The sequence below is a fragment of the Staurois parvus genome, unplaced genomic scaffold (genome assembly GCF_062004578.1).
Source record: "Staurois parvus isolate SC_StPar_1 unplaced genomic scaffold, SC_StPar_1.0 ptg000260l, whole genome shotgun sequence".
Classification (NCBI taxonomy): domain Eukaryota; kingdom Metazoa; phylum Chordata; class Amphibia; order Anura; family Ranidae; genus Staurois; species Staurois parvus.
The window spans coordinates 227,590-252,251 of record NW_028318056.1 but is presented as its reverse complement, the minus strand read 5'-3'; the positions used below and the strand labels follow the sequence as shown (position 1 = coordinate 252,251).

At 48.2% G+C, this 24,662-nt stretch overlaps 1 protein-coding gene across 1 annotated transcript in view; it reads left to right on the top strand.

Moving 5' to 3' along the window:
- LOC149459446 (ribonuclease inhibitor-like) overlaps positions 1 to 7,797 on the top strand; it is a 46,249-nt gene extending 38,452 nt beyond the window's left edge. The window contains exons 5-6 of the mRNA XM_089681100.1: positions 6,651 to 6,815; positions 7,418 to 7,797. Coding sequence (XP_089537226.1) covers positions 6,651 to 6,815; positions 7,418 to 7,523 — 271 coding nt within the window. The 3' untranslated portion in view covers positions 7,524 to 7,797. The remainder of the gene's footprint in view (positions 1 to 6,650; positions 6,816 to 7,417) is intronic.
- Positions 7,798 to 24,662: the final 16,865 nt, after the last annotated feature.

Genomic DNA, 24,662 nt, shown 5'->3' with positions numbered 1-24,662 from the left:
AGTAATTCATCCCCCCTATAGTAATTCATTCCCCATATTAATTCCTCCCCCATAGTAATTCATCCCCCATATAGTAATTCATCCCCCATAGTAATTCATCCCCCATATAGTAATTAATCCCCCATAGTAATTCATCCCCCATAGTAATTCATCCCCCATATAGTAATTCATCCCCCATATAGTAATTCATCCCCCATAGTAATTCATCCCCCATATTAATTCATCCCCCATATTAATTCATCCCCCATATAGTAATTCATCCCCCATATAGTAATTCATCCCCCATATAGTAATTCATCCCCCATAGTAATTCATCCCCCATATAGTAATTCATCCCCCATAGTAATTCATTCCCCATATAGTAATTCATTCCCCATATTAATTCATCCCCCATAGTAATTCATCCCCCATATAGTAATTCATCCCCCATAGTAATTCATTCCCCATATAGTAATTCATTCCCCATATTAATTCATCCCCCATAGTAATTCATCCCCCATATAGTAATTCATCCCCCATATTAATTCATCCCCCATATAGTAATTCATCCCCCATATAGTAATTCATCCCCCATAGTAATTCATCCCCCATAGTAATTCATCCCCCATATAGTAATTCATCCCCCATAGTAATTCATTCCCCATATAGTAATTCATCCCCCATATAGTAATTCATCCCCCATAGTAATTCATCCCCCATATAGTAATTAATCCCCCATAGTAATTCATCCCCCATATAGTAATTCATCCCCCATATAGTAATTCATCCCCCATATTAATTCATCCCCCATAGTAATTCATCCCCCATATTAATTCATCCCCCATATAGTAATTCATCCCCCATATAGTAATTCATCCCCCATAGTAATTCATCCCCCATATAGTAATTCATCCCCCATAGTAATTCATTTCCCATATAGTAATTCATCCCCCATATAGTAATTCATCCCCCATATAGTAAGTCCCCCATATAGTAAGTCCCCCATATAGTAATTCATCCCCCATATAGTAAGTCCCCCATATAGTAAGTCCCCCATATAGTAAGTCCCCCCTGTGTCAATTCACTTACCTTTGCTCCGCGCGTTCCTCTCGCTGTGTTCCCGCGCCGTTCCGGTCTTCAGGGCGGACTGTGAGAGGAGCCTAGCTCCCCTCACGTTCGTCACGCTGCCCCGCCTACACACATCCTGACAGCCAATCACTGGCTATCAGGATGTGAGTGGCAGCGAGACTGGCCAATCATTGCATTTGAGCGCGCTGCCCTGGCTGTTTTATTTTGTATCACGCTCCGCAGGCCGGATTAAAAGGTCCGCCGGGCCGTAGTTTGCCCATTGCTGCTCTAATGGCATGCTGGGAGACTGTATATATTCAGTGAGCACACTGAGTTCTGGGTCTTTTACTGGAGAGGATTAGCCCAGCCTGGAGGGGCAGATTGTCCTCTCAGGAAATGCTGTTATGTCTAGTATTGTGAAGCCTCAGGTGGGCAACCTGAGGGCCTGGATGCTGAGACCCTGGAATTAAAGGAAGCTGACTGAGGGGGACTGTTTGATGAAGATCTGGTCTGGTAATAAGGTGTTGGATAAGGTGTTGCTTGGAAGTTGGAAAGAGGCGACCAGCTGTCCTTGGGCCTTGTGTGAGTACAGATGTTTCTGAAAGATCTTGGGGACCCTTGTGCTTAGGCCACCACTCTGATGCTAGAGAGTCAGCTGTGGGTCTAGTTAAATGGGACACCGGCTGATGTCCTGAAGAGCTTTGTCCAACTAGTCTTCTACCTAAAGGGGCTATGTTCTTGTGGCTCTAAGAAAGGAATTTACAGTTATCTACTACTACTGTTACCTTAAAGCTGAAGTCTGCTGCAGTGTAAGTGCCAGTGAAGCCTGTTGGGAGACAAGGGAAAGTGCCGCCAGTCAGTATTTTACTGCCTGCTTTACAGTACAATCTGCTAATGCCAGAGTGTGTGATGGTGGGGAAAAGATTAACTCAGAGCGTGGGACAAAGTGCGCTGGAAGAGTCTATCGAACAGGAGAGGTGATCTCTAGTGAGCCAGCCTATCTGGAGGAGCTGGCGGGGTCATCACCCAGAGTTGGCCAGTCTGGGCAGAGCTGCAGCCAAAGGAGAGCCATGAGGAGTGAGTAGCAAGATGGTGTAGACAGATCTGAGTCTGAGAATCACAGTTGCTGCTGGAAGTGGCAGATATACAGACAGACTAATGGAGCTGCAGAGCAGGATGCTAGCTGATACCGGAGTACAGTTAGCGCCACAGTGGTGTCTGGCGTTACGCAGCAAAAAGGACATGGAGTACATTGGGCTGATATGTGCAGGATGCCAGTGTGTCAAAGTGAAGCTGTGAGCCTGGGGTCGATGTAGCCACTGTGGGGAGATGCTACTTAAGTTTATACCCAGTGATCACCAACCCAAAGCCTTGCTTGCTTAGCGGGAGACAGGCTACTGTATGGAGATGCTGACCATTACTACTTTTAAAGCCCTTGAGGGAAACAGCAGTGTCAGATGGCTGTCTTGTGGACCTCAGAGACACACAGGACCCAGAGCCTAGAGTCTACAAGTTCCTCAGGTGAGGAGGGGCTGGGAGCAGTTGATGTGGGATCACTGAAATTTTAAAATATCTACGGGTCCATAGAGAAGAGGATAGAAGTGGGTTAGTAGTGTAGCCTGAGTAGGACTATGGAGCTGAGGAACGAGGGTTCACAGGTTTCTGACAGTGCCGAGAGGGAGCATGCTGCCTAATTGAGGCAGTGTACCAAGGGACTTGAGTTCTGCAAGATCTATATGGAGAAGAGGCCTGATCTACCCCTACCATGTACTATGACCCGAGCTTGAGCATAAAATTAGTTGTACAGCCACCTCATTAAAAGGGGCTAAGAGCTCTTTCATCCCACTGGGAAAAGGAGACCAGGATGAGCTGCCAATACTTTCATGCTTCCAGAGTATAGTCTAAAGGCAGGTGGCTCTCAAATATGGATATTATTTCCCCTATGTCTCACAGGAATTCATGGAAGAAATAGAGGTTGATAGGGTCTCCTGGTGTGAGAATGAAGTTTGGAACTTTATGTTCATGCCCAAGCAGTTCCGGAACCAAATATACCTCCATCTGTGGCAGCAGTTCCAGGCTATTAAGAGGAACTGGAGTTTATGCAGATCCATACGCATAGACAAGGTTCTGGTTAAAAAGGCTGGTCACAAGTACTGGAAGTGGTCCACCATAATGGAAAGATGGTCCAGATTCCAAGTCTGGAGTTTCATTGTTAAAGAGAAAACTGGGAGTCCACCTGCACCGCCTCTGTTTGCATTGGGGTGGGCTTGTTCAGCCAGCTAAGTTGGTAAAGCTTCAGATGGCATCCACCCTGGATCCAAGTACTCAGGAAAGAAGAGAGACTCCTGACATATTTGTTGTTGGTCCAAAGTTTTTTTTTTTGAGGGTGCAATCCCTCTAATTCCCACACACCCTTCCCTACTATCCTTGCAAATTAAAAAGAGAAGGGTACTTCAACTTGTACAGAGGAACAGTTGAAGCCAAGTTCAAGTAAGTTACTGTTGTGGCAAAGGGGCAGTTACAAAAGTTCACAATCCCTAAGGAGAAAGGATATTTTCATTCAAATCTTTTCCAAAAAAAGTTCTTTAGGATTGTAACTTGAAAGGGGCAAATCCCTCATTCAAAATCTTTCTTTTTCTGCAACAAACAAGATGGAGGAGGGGGTGTTTTCGTTTGTGTTTGGCCATATCATGCCAGAAGAAAAGAAGTCTTTCAGAATATTTATGTCTCAAGTATCATCCAAGAACTGAACTGTTGCCTGGCACAGGGAGAAACCCTTATTTTTGCTCTGTGGGGGAAGGATGCCCTAAGAAAATTTTACTGACTGGACCCCCTAGTACTGAATTAAAATTCATGGGGGCCCGATCAGTAACATTTTCTTCCAGTGAAGGTCTGAGTGTGATGTTGGTTCTATGACCCATATCCTTCACATCACAGCGTCCCGTGCACGTCACAGCTCCTCCCCCCACCCACATTCCCCCCTTTTAAATCACAGACCTTCCCATCACAAACCCCCAACCCTCATCAGAGACCACCCCATCACCGACCCCCCCCATCACTGACATCACATCACAGACCCCCCATCACTGACTGCTCCATCACAAACCATCCCATCACAGTCCCCACCAATCAAATACTCCCCCATCACAGACCCCCCAATCACATATCCTCATTACAGATTCCCTCCATCACAGACCCCTCAGAACAGACTCCCCGTCACAAATCCCTCATCACAGACCCCCACTCATCACAGACCCTCCTCATTTCAGACCCCCCATCCCCTAATCACAGACTCCCCATCACAGTCCTCCCTGCATATTACAGACTGCTATGCCTTTCATAACATCGCAGCACTGCAAACGTATGTAGGCATAGGACCCCCCCACCGCCATGCCCCCTTAAAGGAGAATTGTAAAAAAATAAAATTGGTTAAACCCACAAGTGCTTTTTTTACCACTACTATCTCTTATACTGTTTTTTTTGCAGGATTTTGGAAATCGGATGAAAGGTTTAGTACTGGGAAACACTTTTTGATAGATAAATAGTATATACAAGTATAAAGCTCATAGCACAAGTATATACCAAAATGAGGAGGAAGGAGGGACAGAGAAATTTTGTTCCAAATGAGGGACAGTACCTCGAAATCAGGGACAGTTGGGAGCCATGCCTCATGCCTAATTGTCATGTACCTGGATGGGGATCCTGACGTGGAGAGGAGGTGTCCTCTTACTAATCCTGCTCGGAGCCCCTGATAGTGGGAACAGAGGGCGCCGAGCCAGGAGTGGCACAAGTGCCGGGTGGGTCTGGAGCTGATGGTAGGCAGGTGAAGACCCAGAAGATCCGGATGCAGGAACGTGGGTGCAGCAGCAGGCAGGTATAGCTGCAACCAGGATGCAGACCAGGAGCGGACACAGGAGCATAGGTGCTGCAGCAGGCAGGTATGGCGGTAACCAGGGTGCAGACCAAGAGCAGACACAGGAGCGTAGGTGCGTCAGCAGGCAGGTATGGCGGTAACCAGGATACAGGCCAGGTGCAGGAACGTAGGTGCAGCAGCAGGTAAGTATGGCGACAACCAGGATACAGGCCAGGTGCAGATACAGGTATGTATGTGCAGCAGTGTCAGACAAGCTGGGTCAGGATCAAATGAGCAAATCAGGTACAAGGGAGCAGGCAAGCGGATAGTCAGGGATAAGCCGCATCGGTGCAGGCGGAGTTCTTTCTTAGTCAGATCAGATACAGGCAACAGAATCAGGTTATGAAGTGCAGAACGTTATAGACCAGAAGGCATAGGCTAAACTGTGCTGGAGGTTTAAATAGTCCGCCTTTCGTGACGTGTACGCTAGTGTGAATGCGCACCCGCATGCTCCTGCTCATGCGTACTCGCACCACCGCAGCTGGAAGGGATCCAGTGCCGACACATGGCTGCGTGATGGCGAGGGAGAGATCCCTGACACTAATCCTCAGGATTGCCCCATCAGGAGATGAGCAAGCCAGGGTCCAGTAGCAGATGTAGTAGGTAGGGATCAAGCAGAAGCATAGACAAAAAACAAAGGTCAGTAACAAGTAGTTGAAGGTTGGGTGTGATCAAGCAGAAACATAGTTGATGAACAAGTTCATCACTTCTCAAAACTAGGGATTAACTCACGTGTGTTTGGATACTAGCCTGAACCTGCCTGACCTACTGCATCCCACCAGGAAACTGCCACTGTGGACAGCCAATCATAAGCAGCTGAGGCATCCCCTGCCTCACAGCTGCATGTATATAAGGAGAGTGTATTTGTGTACCTGCAGGGTGAGAAGGCCTTGGTCAATTATTATTGGTGGAGAACAGTGACAGATTCCTCGTGGGTTAGGTCAGGCAGGTTTGGACTAATATCAATACACACCTGAGCTCCTCCCCATTCCCAACAGCCTTTTCAGACACATGACTGTCATGAACCTGTGGTAGTGAGCCCTTGTATTCCGCCAACTCAGGGTTCCCCAGGGCGCGGAGTTTAAGCCCCAGCCTGCTTCTTCACCAGAGCCCCTGATGGTGGGGATGGACTTGCAGCAAGCTGGAACAAGGTCGCGGCCCCCGGGTATGCCCAGCTGAGGATGCAGGGACCAATCGCGGGAGCAGAGTGTAATCCAGGAGACAACAGGGAAGCCGATAGACAAGCTGAGGTCAGGACGGGTGGAGATCAGCACAGTCAGTGGACGAAGCCGGGGTCAGTGCACAGGTATTCAGCTACAGGATACAAGCGTAGCAACAGACAGGAGCTCATAGAACTAGGAAGTTGCTCAGGCAAAGTGGGCTGGACTGAGCATGTCTTATATAGGCAGGCAGACAAGGAGGCGGGCCAGGAAGTGATGGAAGGGAAGGAAATAAAACCCAGAGAATAGCAGACGACGCCCATAGGTGAGCACAGACAGTCCACACATGTGAAAGGGATCAGGAACAGCACTGCAGCAAGGAGGTAAGAATACACAAGCAAGAAACTGCAGGCTAACTTGTGACACTGTATCACTCTCACTTCCTTGTTAGGATTTATATACAGTTTAAGATATCATTTTTGAGTATATATTTTATAAAGTTAAGCTTTTATTGTTCTTTTCTTCTACAGTTTAACCTGTAATAATCTGACAGACAGTTCCTGCCCCTACCTGGCATCTGGAATAAGCAGTAACCTGAACTTAAAGAAGCTGGACCTGTCTAATAACAATCTGGAGGGTCCTCATTTCAGTGACCTGGTGACCGCTCTGGCCACAAGTCGGATAGAGGAATTACTGTGAGTAAAACAGGTTGAAAAAAATATATTTTTAATGTTTTTTACATCTGAAACCTAAACAAATATATATGATATATTTATCATCTTGGATAACCATTCTTCATCACTGAAAAAAGCCAACCCCTTCTACCATTTGTTTGCCCTCACTAAAACCTTATATCACAATATAGTGATACGTGTATACGTATCTAACCTAAACTTTTTGTCAAGGTCCTACCTTTTCCCTGAGGTTATGTTACTCCATGTGCTGGCGTCCATCTTGGATTCTGCTGTGCATGGTGGGAATCCTTTTATGCCTTCAGGTCTCTGAGGTCCATCCCCCAGAGGGGCGTGGCTGATGACATATAAGCCTGTGGCCCGCACATGCTCTTTGCACTTGTGTCTTGTGTCTTTGTGTTGCTATTACTCTGTTCTGACTCTCGTGACTCTCCTGGTATCTGATTCGGCTTGTGACTTGACTATTCTTTGTATTCTCCTTTGATCTGACCCTCTGTTGCTGAACCTGGCTCGTGACCTGTGATTCTCGTCTGCTGTCCTGTACTGTTTTGTCCTGTTGTTGTTGACCCCGGCCTGTCTGACTACTCTTTTGTCTCTTCCACCAGCTACACGCCATTGGCGGCGGCCATTACTGCAGCTGAGGTGTCTCGGGGGCCGCGACCTGGTTCCTGGCTGCGTCAAGTCCATCCTCACCATCAGGGGCCCTGGTGAAGGGCAGCCTGGGACTTAGACTCCGCGCCCTGAGGGACTTCGGTCTGTGGGTGGTGGTTGTCGTCAGCCAGTGCGTTACATTGTTCGGCCTGCCTGTCCGTTCCTCGGCTCCTGCCCTGACACTTTTTTTGCGACTTTGGATAGAGTGATGATGGGTTCATACTCCAGTCAGGTTTTATTGTTGTTTTTGTTGATGCTGAGATTCACCCTCTTTCATCTGATGATTACCATCTCCAAGACAATAAAGTGTTGGTAAACTCTCAGTGGTCAATGATCAATTCCTACTCTGCTTCTTACATCCTAAAGGGAATGGGACAATACCTGAACTTCCTGGTGGTTGGTGTGGCAATCCCAATGACTGAACCACTGATCTTACTTGATCAATCAATTTTAGTGCAGTAGAATCCATCTCACTGACTGTGGGATGGCTCATTCTGGTGTGTTGGTTTAGTATAGATAGTGTGGTTTTTAGAAGCTTTCTCATGGACTACAGCTGGTTCAGCCTCTTTACTGGAACGTTCTTCTGAGTTAGTGTATAAGCAGGTTGCCCATTTACCCTCAAAGGTAATTTTATGCCGCTAGGATGGCTGGGATGGTAGGTAAAAATCATGATAAAAAGTCCCATAAAAGTCACTTAAAAATCAATGAGGATCACTTTAAAAGTCACTGTAATGTGGTTGCAGCTTCCATGTGGCATATTGGATATCATTCAAGTTCTGTAAAACGAGAAAAAAAACAAGGAGCCACCTAAGTGTATATATAGAAGAAACAATGGCAGAACAAATAATGCACTCACATTTATTTGGTAGGTAAAAGTATCTAGCATCAGCTGTGGGTAGCTGCAGAGCTGAGCTCAAAGCTGGGCTGGAGTGGTGTGCAGAGTATGTTGTAGAAGTGCTGCTGGAAATGGTAAGTTGATCTAGTAGACATCCGGGATCCGAAGCACTTTCCTGAGCCAATGTACAGCGTGCCACCAGTCAAAAGCCAGAACCAGATTTGAGAAGCAGAGGACATCAGTGGGATGATGTGGAAGGTGTGAGGGCGTTGCTACACATTTCGGAGCAACATTGACAGCCCCTTTGCCAAACTGTCATGGGAGGCAAGAATCCGCTGTGGAGGGACCCACATGAAGACCAGAAATGCTGGCAGTGTGGGCTCTATCGGCATTTAGCTGGGAACTGTGACCAGTTCAAAAATAAGAACACCTGGAGGCCACCGTTAAACTAGGGGCTTCCAGGGCAGAGGGACCACTACTAGGAATGAAATCCCAAGGTCTCAAATGGCCAGGGGCTATGGTTGCGCCAAGTCCAGTAGTCAATGCCTTAGTAAATGACCAGATGGTCCCTTGCCTAATTGACACTGGATTCAAAGTCATCATCATGGAGTATGATTTCTATGCCCAGCAGTTTGGGACTCAGGACACATTGGACCCATCCTGGCTGTCCCTGAAAATGACCAATAATCTGCACATTGTGGAGGAAGAACTACCTGGGTGAAGATATAGATAGATGTCTAGGTAGTAGAATAGATAGGAGTCATGGTGACCCACAATCCAGTATGTTTTGCAGTGTCTATTGTCGTGGGCATGAACATCCTGAAGGACGTGCATCTACTACGCTTCCTGGCCAAGACTGAGCAGTCGAGTAGGCATGCACAGGGCTGTGACTTGTGAGCTGTTTTGCCTCAATGTGATTCAGGCCTTCGTGGCTAGATGACAGGCAGAAAGAGTGAGAGTTGCCCTCACACCTCCCAAACAAAGGTCACTCCTGGAACCCCTTCAAAAGGCTGTCTGGTTTCTGCCTATTGGAGCCTACAAGAGGCTGCAAGAAGCCACCACAGTGATGGTGGAACTTCACAAGGACCTTAGAGTGTCGAGAGAGAGGTTGGCAGCCCGCACCTTGTCTAAGGTCCTGGGTTAAAGTAGTAAAAAAGTCATACATGAAAAAATCTGCTGATAGGCAGGGTTTTTAGAAACAGAAGAGACAATACGTGGAAGAAAGACTGGATGAGACGCTGGAGAGCGCAGCACTGGAGGGTTCAATTTGTCTGTAAGTCTCTCATAATGTTCTAGTATGCAGTGCATGCTAGTACACTATGGCTAAAACCTGTAGGGAGGCCCATTTCTTTAGTTTGCTTGCTGACTTAAATACCACTTTAAGGTGCTAGTCCAGCTTATCAACTTGGAAACTACATCAGTCCCATTCCCGAATCACACTATCATCGCGGATCTCTACATGGTGCCCAGTCACTGCATCTCTTGGGCCTAACCAGGGGTGGAAGCCGTATGTGCCCCATTGCAAGCTGCCATGAACTCACTGAACAATGAACATTACCAACAGCAACTGGACCAATTGGCCATCCCCTGTCAGGACTACCCTCTGCCTCAGAAATGACAACTACTAGTTTTTTCAAATAGTCCTGAAGACTATGACTGCACTGAGGCAATGGGCCACCGAATTCACACGGTGGATGCTCTGCCCATTTGGTAGCAATACCACCGTATTCCCCCGGCCCTATGATAAGTGGCCAAGGACTATATCCATAACATGCTGCAGAGTGGCATATTCCGAGTGATTTGCAGCCCATGGGCAGCCCCTGTCTTCCTATGAAAAAAAAGATGGTAGCTTGAGGTTCTGTGTGAACTATCACATGCTGGATACCTGCACCCAAACGGGATGCCTACCCCTGCCGAGGGTGGAGGAATCACTCATGGCGTTGGGCCAAGCTCAATACTTTTCTACACTCAACCTGGTGAGAGGCTACTGGCAAGTCCCCGCAAGGGAACAGGACTGGGAGAAATGTGCTTGTATAACCCCACTAGTATCTTCCAATGGTTGTTGGAAAGGTGTTTGGGGGATTTCAACTTCAAGACTGTGCTGATCTATTTAGATTACATCATTATTTTTAGAGATGAGCGAATTATTCAAAAATTCGATTCGGCTGATTCGCCGAATTCGCGGAATAAATTCGATTCGAGGTGAATATATTCGCTGCGAATTTAACTTATAAAAAGGGTTTCTAGGCTTCAGAGAGCCTTTATATTAGTGCAGAACACTGTAACTTTAATTTAAATGCCCTTGGAGTCTGCTGGGGAAGAGAAATAATACTGTCAGGCAGTATGACATGCAGATGAGTGCCGTCCATCTTAGAATCACCGCACACTTCACTCATTTGGGCAGTCACGGGGCCAAAACCAGAGTGTGGAGCCACAGTGTGGCGGTGGAGGCAGCAGCAATGGGAGGCCATACAGCACCCTATGACAAAATGGAACCCACCAGCAGTGTGAGGAGACCTGAAAGTGGCACATGGCAGAGTGTGGCGATGGAGACAGCAGCAATGGGAGGCCGTACAGGGACCCATGACACACTCTGGACCTGGCAGCAGCATGAGGAGGCGGTACAGGGGCCCATGACAGATTACGGGCCTGGCAGCAGTAGTGGGCGGGCGGTGGATGCAGCAGTATTCGGAAGCCAAATACAGGCCTCGGTTAAAAAGCGGAAGCCGTCAGCAGCGTGAGCAGACGACAGAGACACATGGCGCAGGGTGGCGGTGGATGCAGCAGTATTCGGAAGCCAAATACAGGCCTCGGTTAAAAAGCGGAAGCCGTCAGCAGCGTGAGCAGACGACAGGCACATGGCGCAGGGTGGCGGTGGAGGCAGCAGCAATGGGAGGCCATACAGCACCCTATCACAAAATGGAACCCACCAACAGTGTAAGGAGACCTGAAAGTGGCACATGGCAGAGTCTGGCGATGAAGTCAGCAGCAATGGGAGGCCGTACAGGGACCCATGACACACTCTGGACCTGGCAGCAGCAAGAGGAGGCGGTACAGGGGCCCATGGCAGAGTGGCGAAGCGTAAGCAGCTTAAATTGAAGGCCATACAGAGGCCTATGTTAAAAATAATAACATGTTTGGGGCATGATTCATGGCGGATTTAGTCAGTTGTGTCAGGAACTGGTGGTTTGAAATCCAGACTAATCCACGCCTGATTCATTTTCACAAACGTGAGTCTCTCCACACTTTGGGTGGACAGTCGTGTCCTCCGCGGAGTTACAATACCTCCTGCCGCACTAAACACGCGCTCCGATGCCACGCTACTGGCCGGGCATGACAGCCTTTCAAGGGCAAATTCAGCTAGTTGGGGCCAAAGGTCAAGTTTCGTTGCCCAGTAGTCAAGGGGATTGTCTACCTCGGTTGGCAGGGTGCTGTCCAAGTAGGCCCAAGCCTGTTGTTTGAGGTCCTGCTCCAGGTCCACCTGATGCTGCTGCTGCTGCGGCTGGTTAGTAGTTTCCTCACTGCGCTGGTGAAGAAAGCTACTCATCATCGACTGCAGACTGAGGCAGCCGCTGCTGGTGGAGCTGCCACTGCTCCTACCACCCCACCCCTCCCCTGCTGCCATGGCAGCGGAACGCGAGCGCACAGGGCCCACAGTGTCTGAGGATGGACGTTGGCGCAGACAGGCAGAGACCAACTGACTACATAGCTGGTTTTTATAGTACGTTATTTTGGCCTCCCTCTCAGCAGGTGTGAAAAAGGCCACCATTTTTGAACGGTAGCGAGGGTCCAACAAGGTGGACAGCCAAAAGTCATCCCTCTGTCTGATGGTTATTATTCGGCTGTCGCTACGCAAGCAACCGAGCATGCTATGGGCCATTTGTGCCAAGGAATGCGAGGGACTCCCTGCCTCCATCTCCACAGCATACTGCCACGGTGCGTCTGGGTCCTCTGTCTCCTCCTCCTCCTCTACCAGATGCTCCTGCTCCTCCACTCCTGTCCGCTGAGTGGAAAAACCACCCATTTCACTCAATAATTCCTGAGCACCAATGTCCTCCTCTACCTCCTCCTCTTCTTCCTGTCCTGCCCCCACAGGGGTCATGTGGCGTTGAGATCTGTGCGCCACGTCTACCGCACCCTGACCAGCCATTGTTAACAGCATTTGTTCCAGGACGTGCAACAGAGGAATGACGTCGTTCATCCCATAGTCCTGCCGACTCACGAATAGCGTGGCCTCCTCAAAGGGCCTGAGCAAGCGGCAGGTGTCACGCATGAGCTTCCAATGGCTGACATCGAAGTTACACAGGGGAGTACCTTTATCCGCTTGTAACATCAGGAAATCGGTGATGGCCTTTCGCTGTTCGTAAAGGCGGTCTAACATATGTAGGGTTGAATTCCACCTTGTTGCAACGTCGCAGATCAGGCGATGATGTGGAATTCCGTTCTGCCGCTGCAGCTCAAGGAGGGTGTGCTTTGCGGTGTAGGAATGGCTGAAATGCATGCACAGTTTACGTGACATTTTAAGGATGTCTTGCAGTGGGATGGTGGATTTTAGGAACCGCTTGACAACCAGATTGAACACGTGAGCCATGCATGGCGCATGGCACAACCTTCCTTGACGCAGAGCAGACACCATGTTCTTTCCGTTGTCGGTCAACATGGTTCCGATTTTCAGTTTGCGCGGAGACAGCCATCTGTCGATTTCTCTGTTCATTACACTCAGAAGTTCCTCCCCTGTGTGACTACGTTCGCCAAGGCATACCAGGTGCAGCACAGCGTGACACCGTTGCGCCCTGCACATGTGATATGCCGGTCGGGTAATGGGACTTGGCACAGGGGTGGCGGCTGAGGACACGGCGGAAGAAGAGGTGGTAGAGGCGGACATCTTTGCTGGACCAAGGACGTGCAAACGTGGAGGCAAAAGCGGCGTGACCTGTCCAAGTTGCTGGTGCGGCTGTGCCGGCACCACGTTCACCCAGTGGGCCGTAAATGACATGTACTGTCCCTGACGGTAGTTACAGCTCCACACGTCGGCGCTGCCGTGCACTTTGGCAGAGACCGACATGCTCAAAGACTGGCCCACCATCTCTTCTACATGTGAATGCAGGGCTGGCACTGCCTTTTTGGCGAAGAAATGCCAGCTTGGCACTCTCCACCGCGGCTCGGCACAAGCCATCATTTCTCGGAAAGGTGCTGAGTCCACCACTTGGAAAGGGAGGGACTGCAGCACCAGCAACTTGGACAGGAGGACGTTCAGCTTCTGCACCGTCGGGTGCGTGCTCGCAAACTGTTGTCTCTTGGAAACGGATTCCAAGAAAGACTGCTGACGGAATCCGTGAAGAGGAGTAGCAGGAGAAGGAGCATCTGAACGAGCGGAAGATGCCAACGAGCGACAACTCCCCTCAGCAGAGGTGTTGGAGCCTTGACTGGCTGATAGAGGGCGATTTACGTCGGGTGACGGAGCAAGTAATGGAGCGGGTGATGGAGCGGGGGCTGGGGCAGGCAGAACCGCCGTATCTTTATCACGGTTTTCCCAGGCCACCGAATGGCAACGCTGCATATGCTGACGCAACGCTGTAGTCCCAACATGGGCCCCCTGGCCACGCTTGACTTTCTGGCCACATAGTCGACATACGGCTACGTTTACTTCCTCGGGCGGCTTGACGAAAAATTGCCACACCGCCGAGTAGGAAACTTTGCCCCCGCTACTCCTCACTGGCTGACTGCTACTTCCTCCGTGCACACCGGCACCACTACTGGCCGTGGTGGTAGGCTGCAGTGGAGCTGGTGCTCTACTCCATGGCCGTTTGCCTCCACTGACACTGCTGCGACCCTGCTGCCTCCTGGGCAACCCACCGACTGTTTTGCTCGCTGGCAAGCTGGCACCCTCTGCTCCTGATGATGCGGAAGCAATAGCCTGATGACGACAAGGCTGCCAAGTGCGATCAGCCTCATCATCATCAATTAGGGTCTCCGCCTCACTACTAGCCCCCTCGGCTGCGTGTGGGTCAGGAGACAGACCTGTCTCTAGACCGGCTACCGAGCCACTCTCCTCGCCAGTACTTCTTCGCCTGGCTGCTGAAGAGGCGGATGTCTCCCCCCGTTCCTGACCGCCCTCTGTTAGCTCTTCCTCACTGTACAGTGGGGCTGAGCCCACAGCATGCGATACTTCGCTTGGTGAGGGAACACCAAAGGACAGGGGCAGGTAGAGGACACGTGATTTCAGTGGGCTTGCTCCCGGGCCATGCCAACTAACGGTTGTGTCTGACGTACCCACCGACCGTTGGCTGTAGGTGTCAGAGGTGACCTGGGAAGAGGAAGACGACCGAGCCAACCAATCGATGACGGCAGGGTTGTCGGTGGAGACACGACCGCTGGATGACACCGGGAGCACTGGCCTCTGGCTGCGACTAGTGCTGCCTCGACCCCTTCCTCTGCTGCCACGTCTGCTCGCTCCTGAAACATTGCCTCCTCTGCCACTCCTCTGCGTGTTGTCTGACATACTCTTTAATTCAATAAGCACCCCAAACATAAAACAGGATTTAACTCTTTGAACGTACAATAGCGGTTGTGAAGCAGAAAGTAACGATTCTGTGTCCCTGAGTAACAATTCTGTGCCCCTGAGTAACGATTCTGTGTCCCTGAGTAACAATTCTGTGTCCCTGAGTAACAATTCTGTGTCCCTGAGTAACGATTCTGTGTCCCTGAGTAACGATTCTGTGTCACTCAGTAACGATTCTGTGTCCCTGAGTAACAATTCTGTGTCCTTGAGTAACAATTCTGTGTCCCTGAGTAACGATTCTGTGTCCCTCAGTAATAATTCTGTGTCCCTGAGTAACAATTCTGTGTCCCTGAGTAACGATTCTGTGTCCCTGAGTAACGATTCTGTGTCCCTGAGTAACAATTCTGTGTCTGTCCCTGAGTAACGATTCTGTGTCCCTGAGTAACAATTCTGTGTCCCTGAGTAATGATTCTGTGTCCCTGAGTAACGATTCTGTGTCCCTGAGTAACAATTCTGTGTCTGTCCCTGAGTAACAATTCTGTGTCCCTGAGTAACAATTCTGTGTCCCTGAGTAACGATTCTGTGTCCCTGAGTAATGATTCTGTGTCCCTGAGTAACGATTCTGTGTCCCTCAGTAACAATTCTGTGTCCCTGAGTAACAATTCTGTGTCCCTGAGTAACGATTCTGTGTCCCTGAGTAACAATTCTGTGTCCCTGAGTAATGATTCTGTGTCCCTCAGTAACAATTCTGTGTCCCTGAGTAACAATTTGGTGTCCCTGAGTAACAATTCTGTATCCCTGAGTAACAATTCTGTGTCCCTGAGTAACGATTCTGTGTCCCTGAGTAACAATTCTGTGTCCCTGAGTAACGATTCTGTGTCCCTCAGTAACAATTCTGTGTCCCTGAGTAACAATTCTGTGTCCCTGAGTAACAATTCTGTGTCCCTGAGTAACGATTCTGTGTCCCTGAGTAACAATTCTGTGTCCCTGAGTAACGATTCTGTGTCCCTGAGTAACGATTCTGTGTCCCTGAGTAACGATTCTGTGTCCCTGAGTAACGATTCTGTGGCCCTAAAGTCTCTGTGGCCCTAACTCTGTCCCTAATACAGAGAGGTTTGTCTCTCTTGAATGACCGGAGGCTAATGGAGAATTCTAAGATGGCCGCGATTTATAGCTCCACCATTACACAGTGCTGGCTGGCTGGCTGCTGATTGGCTAATGCGATCACATGTCATGAATGAATGCATTATGGGTCAGAGCGCCTTGTCTGCGCGCCTTCCCAGAGATCCCCGCTCCGTCGCCACACATGTCGCCGCCATTTTTGGGAAAATTCGATTCGTGCATCCGAAGTTTGCTATTTTTCGGATTCGGCGCGAATTGAATTTTTCCTAATCTTCGAAACGAATTCCACTTCGCCATGTTCGATTCGCTCATCTCTAATTATTTTCTCCAAGTCATTCAAGGCCCACATACAACATCTGGAGTGAATGTTCACCTGACTGGCCCAGTACGGGTTAAAATTGTAGCCCAGCAAGTGCTGTCTGATGCTTTAGAAGCTCAAATACCTGGGACACATCATGCAGGCTGGGAGGGTCTCCCCAGACCCAGAAAAGGTCCAGGTTTGGCTTCCCCCCAAAACTGTCACTGAGCTACACTTCTTCCTAGGGCTGGTGGTTTACTGCAGGCAGTTCAAACCTAAATTTGCACAGATCGTTGCGTGTCTGACTCATCTGTTGAGCGGACAATCCACACAGAAGAGAAGGGGATCCTCCCTGTCGATCCAGACCCAGTGGCAAGAACAGCAAGTGTTTGACACCCTGCAGCAAAATCTGAAGCCCTTCCAGGTATTCATGGATGGGAGCTTACAAGCAAAAATAAAAAAATAAAACCAGGGAAAGAGATCCACTGGCAAAGGGGTTCCATGAGGACAAAAATATATAAAAAAAAATGACAGGGTCAATGGAAAATGTCTGACACCCTCACCGCATCCAGACAATAAAACCAGAAAAGGTAAAGAAAGATAGCCCACGCTCCAAGATCCCGGCACCCCTGGCATGCACCTGGAGAGTAAAGAGATAAGTGAAGTCGACCTGAATAAGGATGGTAATAGGTGAGATCCTGAAGAAGCCCACATGACCCGGTGGGTGAAACACGTTGATGTCACATCTTGGTGATGCCCACGCTTCCGGGATCCCAGTTTGGACATCTTGAGAGCCGCTCCATCGATCAGCCTGTCTGCCTGCTTCGGATTTGTACCCCGACACATACTACACCTTAGCACTTGCGGTTAAGCCGCTTTCTATCCCAGCCGCTCCACTACCTGCTCTGCATATCGGCAACATTGACCTTTACTGAGCTGCATGCACAAGCCATTATCTATATCATACAGCCTGGCTGTTCAGCTGCGTGCTCTGCAATCCTGGACTGGAGTACACCATTAGATCACAGTGATGGGGCAATACCTGGAGGCTGGTCTTTCTGGATGGAATTCCTTTATGTCATAAATATATATCATGATATGACCAATGTACAGCAGCTATGGTCACTCCATGACTACATAACTATGCCAGGGATGTGGTGAGAGTATCTTACATTATTATTTATACAGTAATGCAACTTATTACTAAAACTATATATGTTATATGATACCAGCACCATATGTTTACTGAAGTCCACTATGTGTTACTACCAGGGGCAGACTGACCATTTGGAAACTTGGGCACTGCCCGAGGGCCCGGGGTCAGTAGGGGGCCCCATGAGATGCCCCTGGTACCTTTTTCATAGGCTTTTTTGAGTTTGGGCAAGGACACAGGGGCCCCATGATCCCCTATTGCCCGGGGGCCCCATGAGTTGTCAGTCCGCCACTGGTTACTACATGGCTATATCTTTCCATAGACTGCTATATACAGTTGTGTTCAAAATACTAGCAGTCAGACATCACTAACCGGATCAATCTCTGTTTTTGGTGGAAATGATATTTCTACATGGCAAATAATTTCCTAGCAGGTGTAGTAGAGTCATAGAAATCCAACAGACCCAACAGTCATGACATGCATGCTGCTGATTCTGTGTCATTGAATCACTCATTGAAAGGGGCGTGTTCACAATAATAGCCGTGTGGAGTTCTATTAGTGAGGTCATTCATTCTTTGATAAACAGGTGGCAATTATTGCCCTTATTTAAGGAAGGAAGGCAGCAAATGTTGGACATGCTGGTTACAGTGCATTTCTCTCTGAAATTCTGAGGAAAATGGGTCGTTCCAGACATTGTTCAGAAGAACAGCGTACCTTGATTAAAAAGTTGATTGGAGAGGGGAAAACATATAAAGAAGTGCAGAAAATGATCGGCTGCTCAGCTAAAATGATGGCAAATGCTTTAAAATGGCAACCAAAACCTGAAAGACGCGGAAGAAAGCGAAAAACTACCATTGGAATGGATAGAAGAATAGCCAAAATGGGGTGGACTCAGCCAACAATCAGCTCCAGGAAGATGAAAGAAGGTGTGACGTTCCCTGTGAGGACTGTTACAATTAGAAGACGCCGATGTGAAGCCAAGCTATCTGCAAGAAGTCCCCGCAAAGTCCCACTGTTGGGAAAAAGATGTGTGCTGAAGAGGTTACAATCTGCCAAAGAGCACATTGACCGGCCTAAAGAGAAATGGTGCAACATTTTGTGGAATGATGAAAGTAAGATTGTTCTTTTTGGGTCTAGTGGGCGGAGACAGTTTGTCAGACGACCCCCAAACACTAAATTCAAGCCACAGGACACTGTGAAGACCGTGAAGCATGGTGGTGCAAGCATCATGATATGGGGATGTTTCTCATACTACGGTGTTGGGCCTATTTATCGCATACCAAGGATCATGGATCAGTTTGAATCCATCAGAATACTTGAAGAGGTCATGCTGCCTTATGCTGAAGAGGAAATGCCCTTGAAATGGGTGTTCCAAAAAGACAACGACCCCAAACACACCAGTAAAGGTGCAACATCTTGGTTCCAGACCAACAAGATGGACGTTATGGAGTGGCCAGCCCAATCCCCGGATCTTCATCCAATAGAAAACTTGTGGGGTGACATCAAAAATGCCGTTTCTGAGGCCAAACCAAGAAATAGAGAAGAACTGTGGAATGTGGTCCAATCATCCTGGGCTGGAATACCTGATCACAGGGGCCAGAAGTTGGGGGACTCCATGCAACACAGATGTACAGCAGTTCTCAGAAACAGTGCGACTCCAACCAAATATTCATGAAGTCATTCAAAGGAAAGCAAAATCTTCAAACATTTCTCAGTTTATATAGTGAATGTTGGAGTTTGTAAAGAAGAATACAAACACGGCCATTTTTTTGAACCGTCTAATATTCACTTTTCTTCCATTTTTTTAGAGGAACAACACAAATTTGATGTATTTTTCTTCATGTTGTGATTTGGAATAGAATGTGTCGTGTTCCCAATGCATTTGTGTGGTTGGAAATAAAAGTATTAGAAGGATTTTCAGCTTTAGTCACTTTTTTCAACACACTGCTATGATTTTGAACACAACTGTATGTGATATTTCAATTGCATTAAGGTGGGCACTATCAACCATCTTCAAATGTCATAGATATCATGATTGGCAAAGACTTTGAAATCATTCTGCCTGCATTGTTGCCATACTGATGCCATTCATCCGTACATGAATTGCACCATCGGTGCTAACTATATGATTCTCTCTGTGGGTGAATTTCCCAGTATGTCCACTATCAACAATCATTCTATTGTCCGTTGTTTGACCTGACCTGACATATGCGACTTATTGTATATTCTGAATCCAGCACAAAACTCTGATCCTCATTTGAGTATTATGCTGTTTCAATCGGATTATCCATTGATATGCTTTATTTTACATACTGAAGCGCTAACTCCCTGCCTCTCCATACAATCAATATAGCATCTATGATGATGCAGGACTTTCCTCGTTATGAGGTTATTGCTACTACTGGAGAAGTAGGCAGGTGGAAGTGAATTTTGCCCCCAATGGGGATCTAGTATACATCAATTCCAGCACATAAGCGGCTCCTATGTTGAACTCTGACCCTCATTTGAGCACTATCCTATTTCAGTCTGATTATCTATTGATGTGCATCATCTCACAAATTGAAGTGCTAACTCCCTGCCCCTCCATACAATCAATATAGCATCTATGATGATGCAGGACTTTCCTCGGTATGAGGTTATTGCTACTACTGGAGAAGTAGGCAGGTGGGAGTGATTCTGCCCCTAATGGGGATCCATCTTCAGATCCTTGAGGACATTTTTCTACCCTAGGTTTCTATTTAACCTTATTTATGATTGGATGCTTACTCTTGATATACTTTTGTGCCATTTTTTCTCCATATGTCACCTATTACCATCCTTATTCAGGTCGACTTCACTTATCTCTTTACTCTCCAGGTGCATGCCAGGGGTGCCGGGATCTTGGAACGTGGCTAACTTTCTTTACCATTTCCTGTTTTATTGTCTGGGTGCGGTGAGGGTGTCAGACATTTTCCATTGACCCTGTCATTTTTTTTTAATATATTTTTGTAATAAATTGTTTGTTTTTTTCTACCACAGTTGTCCTCATTGGAACCCCTTTGCCAGTGGATCTCTTTCCCTGGTTTTCTTTTTTCTTTTTGTTCATATCTATTAGGTTCCAAGGATGCCACTTTTTGCAATTCAATTAGTCGATGAATATTATTTGTTGTTTTGCAGTTACCCTAGTTTAAGGGACTCTAGTTTTCAAATTTAAAAAAATCCTTTCCGGTAAAGCATCCCAGTTTTTATTAATTTTGCAACTGGGAGCTTACAAGGCCTGGGGGCTGTCCTTGCCAAAGAACAGAATGGACACGAAAGAGGAATCGCCTATGCCCTCCCCTGCTATCCAGTGGAAAGCTCAAATGAGGAAGTGGACCTGAGTCGGGAGGAACTGGGTCCTCTTCTTGCTTCCTCTAGGGACAGCAATGGAACTCCTAGGTAGGGACAGCTTAGATCCACACCCTTGATGAGTGGGCTGTGATCCAAAAGAAGGACCCTAACCTTGTGGATGTACAATGCTTCCTTTCGTGGTGGCATAGACCATGAAAAAAAAAAAAAAATTGACAGACACAGTGAAAGTGTTCCTGAGGCAGTGGGACCGATTCAAGTCCCGAGGCAACATACTGTATTGGCAGACATGCATCGCCACCGAACACCAGGACATTCTACAAATTGTGGTCCCTAGTCACACATTCTACAGGTCTATCAAGTGATACACACCTCTAGTGGACAATTCATGGAGGAACGCATCAAAGCTCTGGTGAGGAAATATTTCTTTTGTACATTATTAGCAGAATGGATGCAACAAGCTTGCCGAGAATGTGCAGCTTATACATTTAAGACGGAGTCTGTTATCCAAAGCAAGGGTCAGTAATAATAAAGTCAAAGCAAGACAAGAGCTTGTGTGAGTGAGGAGCTATTAAACAGATGTTGTCACAAGCCCAGAGCTCTGGGCATGAGACACTCAAATGGAGCACCACTGTACGGGATTTCCGGCAAGATGGATCGCGATTAGAAATGCGCATAGGAACTCCCAGAGAAGAGTTGTCATTGCGCGCAGAAATGCGCGATTGCGCACACGCACGGCAAAGATTGGCGCCAGACGGCCTATTTAAAGAGTGTCTCTGCCCATGTTGAGTGCTGACTGGTCTTCAGCTCCCCTGTGTCCTGCTTGTTCCTGTGTGATTCCTTTGTTGCTGACCCAGCTTGTTCCTCACCTGACTCTGATTGCTCTCCTGATTGATACCGGTTCCTGACTTCGGCTTTCCTTCTGATTCTGTACCGTGCTGCCCGCCTGTTGATGACCCCGGCTATTCCTATGACACTGCTCTTGTCTCTTTTCCTCACTACCTGCCTTGCTATGGTGCATGCCTAGCAATCTACAAGACCTGCTCTGCTTGTTACTACTGTGCCTGAATCAGAAGATCTTCAGTCCTCCAAGGTCATCATCTGCAAGAGCTGCAAACAACAACTACTGGCACTCTTGTCCCCCTGGTCCCTAGACTCCCTCTGTTCCAACTCCAGTGGGGGTCAGGGCTAGTGACACAAGTGAGGCCGACCTCATCAGTTCAGTCTCCCATCAGGTACGTGATAACCACAGCCTCTCAGGAAGGGCATCACCAACTGCTGTGTAGCAACTGCAAAGCCTACTGTTTGATCTGCCACTGGCAAATCAAAGCTGGTGGGCATCATTTCGGGGATGAGTGAGCTGCTGTTGGCAGTGTAGGAGTGTAGCGCTACCCCCCGGAGAAGCTGCTTATATTTTTGCCCCAATTTCCCCTTACTTCACCCTGTAGCCAGGCACAGTGTAATTCTTCAGCCAAATACACACACACACTTCCACTCATCTTTAATGACCAGTCTATGGGATGTTTGTTTTTGGAGTTTTATTGTAGAACTGGGGATAGGGGTTTAGTAGGATACTCCTAAATTAGAACTATTCACACTGAGGACATCTAGCTGATCTCTTAGTTGAGCACTATTGAAGTCCTGGCTGAAAGCAGCTAGCAGACATCTATTTAAAGTGTAGCAACAAATAGTTTCAGGAGTGAGCTAAGTCCCTTTAGCAGTAGTAGTGGTTGCAGGGCTGAGCTCCTCAGGTACAGGCCTGTTACAGTAGACTGTAGCAGTCCAGGAATAATAGAATTGAGCAAAATCCTTTGTAGTAGCACCCGTTGGACAAGCTCTTCAGAACACCAGCCAGTGTTCCCCGTTTCTCAGACTCACGCTAACTATCAAGCACCAGAGGGGCAGCAAGCACACAGAGTCCCCAAGATCTCTCAGTGTCTGTACTCACAACCCTAAGGACAGAATGGTTGCCTCCTTCCAATCTTCTAAGTTACTCTCTCTCAGGTGATACCAGACAGATCTTTGGCAGACAGTTCCCCTTAGTCAGCTTACAGTAGAACCAGGGTCACTCTCTCTAACTTCAGGCCCTCAGGTCGACCCACCTGAGGCCGCATGGCAGCAAGTGCCAGGCGAGGCAGCCTGCCTCCAGCCTGGATTGGTGCAATTCATTCCAGGGAAAGATCCAGAGCCCATGTGTCCCAAGACATAAATACCACTCCCACCATGCAATAGGGTCACCCTCCCCTGAAATTGGACAGGACTGTATCCATACTCATGCTGTTCATTTGCATAGCCCCTACCCATTGTTAGGGATCCAGGTGTGACCAGAAATGTGATGACTGACACATGGAAGTAGCAGGCTTCAGGAACACAGGCGTAGTCAGGGCTGGAGAGGTGGAATGGTCAGGCAGGCAGGCCGTCAGGCACTGTCAGGCACCGCCCGGCGGGATCTCTAGTACCCACAGAACGGGATTCCCCAGGGCGCGGAGTTTAAGCCCCAGTCTACCTTTTCACCAGAGCCCCTGATGGTGGGGATGGACTTGGCGCAGGACTGAGACCAGGTCGCAGCCCCTGAGTGCACCCAACTGTGGTAGAGGGGTCCGCCGAGGGTATGTATCGGGGGAATGCCTGACGTGAAGAGGCTGGCAGACCTGGTAACAGGGACAGATCTGTGCGGGATGGATGGATGGATTGTCTGGGTAGCGTCAGGCGTAGTCAAGCAGGCCAGGTCAGCAACGTGCGGGCAGCGAGGTACCGGAGGAGCAGGCAGAGAATAGTCAGGGTCACAAGCCGGGTTCAGTAACTCACGGGCAGCGCGGTACAGAGGATCAGGCAGAAGGATGGTCAGGCAAGCCAGGGATCAAGCAGGAGAAGTCAGCAGAGGTCAGGATCAGGCAGGGTCGGCAACAAATCAGATAGTCAGCAGAACAGGAACACAGGATACCAGGTACAGGGGCTCATGGGAAACAATACACCAAGGCCCTGACTGCAGGTCTGGCTATTCCTTAAATACACTTCCTGCAATCAGCCCCAGGTGTTGGCTGATTGCAGGAGTGAGCTTCTGGCTGCTGAGAGCACCCGCTGGTCAGCCCTGGTACTGCAGCCCACACGGCAGGTGAGTCCCACCACCAGTGCTGAGTCCATTCCTGACACCCATGTTCTGGAAGGCTCTCATAGCTTCCCGAAGGCGGGCAGACAATCACAACAGCACCATGAGCAGACATGACTAATGCATCACAGCACTCTGTTAAGCAGAGAGATCCCAATTAGATTTCCTTAATAGTCTCTGAGTTAAGCAGAGAAACACAGCTATGCTTAACCTAACTATACAAATCCTAGCACCTACCTAGGAGGGTGCTACACTCACCCCCGCCAAAAATAGGCCATGTCCTCACTGGCCTGGGCAGCTGCCCCTACAAAAATTTTATACAAAAATCTATGAAAAGTATCTCACAAACTTGGAGGGGGAAAAGGGAAATAACATATGTACAGACCCAATAAAGGCAAATAAATTAGCAGTGCAAAAATAAATTATCTGCTGGGCAGTATTTACACAGGTTTTAAGTAGAGCCCTACCAAGTGCAACCTTTATGTGCACCTCCCACCAAAAATAGAAGTAATTGGTGGGGTGAAATAATTACCTAACTGTACCCTAAACTATCTAACAAACTTTAGACAGTATTTAGCAACGTACTGTACAATATATTACAGTGGAGTACCTTGCAGTCCTGTAGGAAGAGAAGAGAGAACACATATGTACACATTATACATCCCATCTGAAAGCTGGTGTGGGAACATCCTCTTACTAAGAGTCGATCTTACCACTAAAAATGTAACTATCAAATCTGCCCTAACATTCTCGTAGCAGACAGATCCAATGATGGCCCCCTAAGGGCAACTCTTGACTCTCAGAGCCCTGAAAGAAAACTAAGGTAGATATCCTGACTAATCTGGCTACCTAA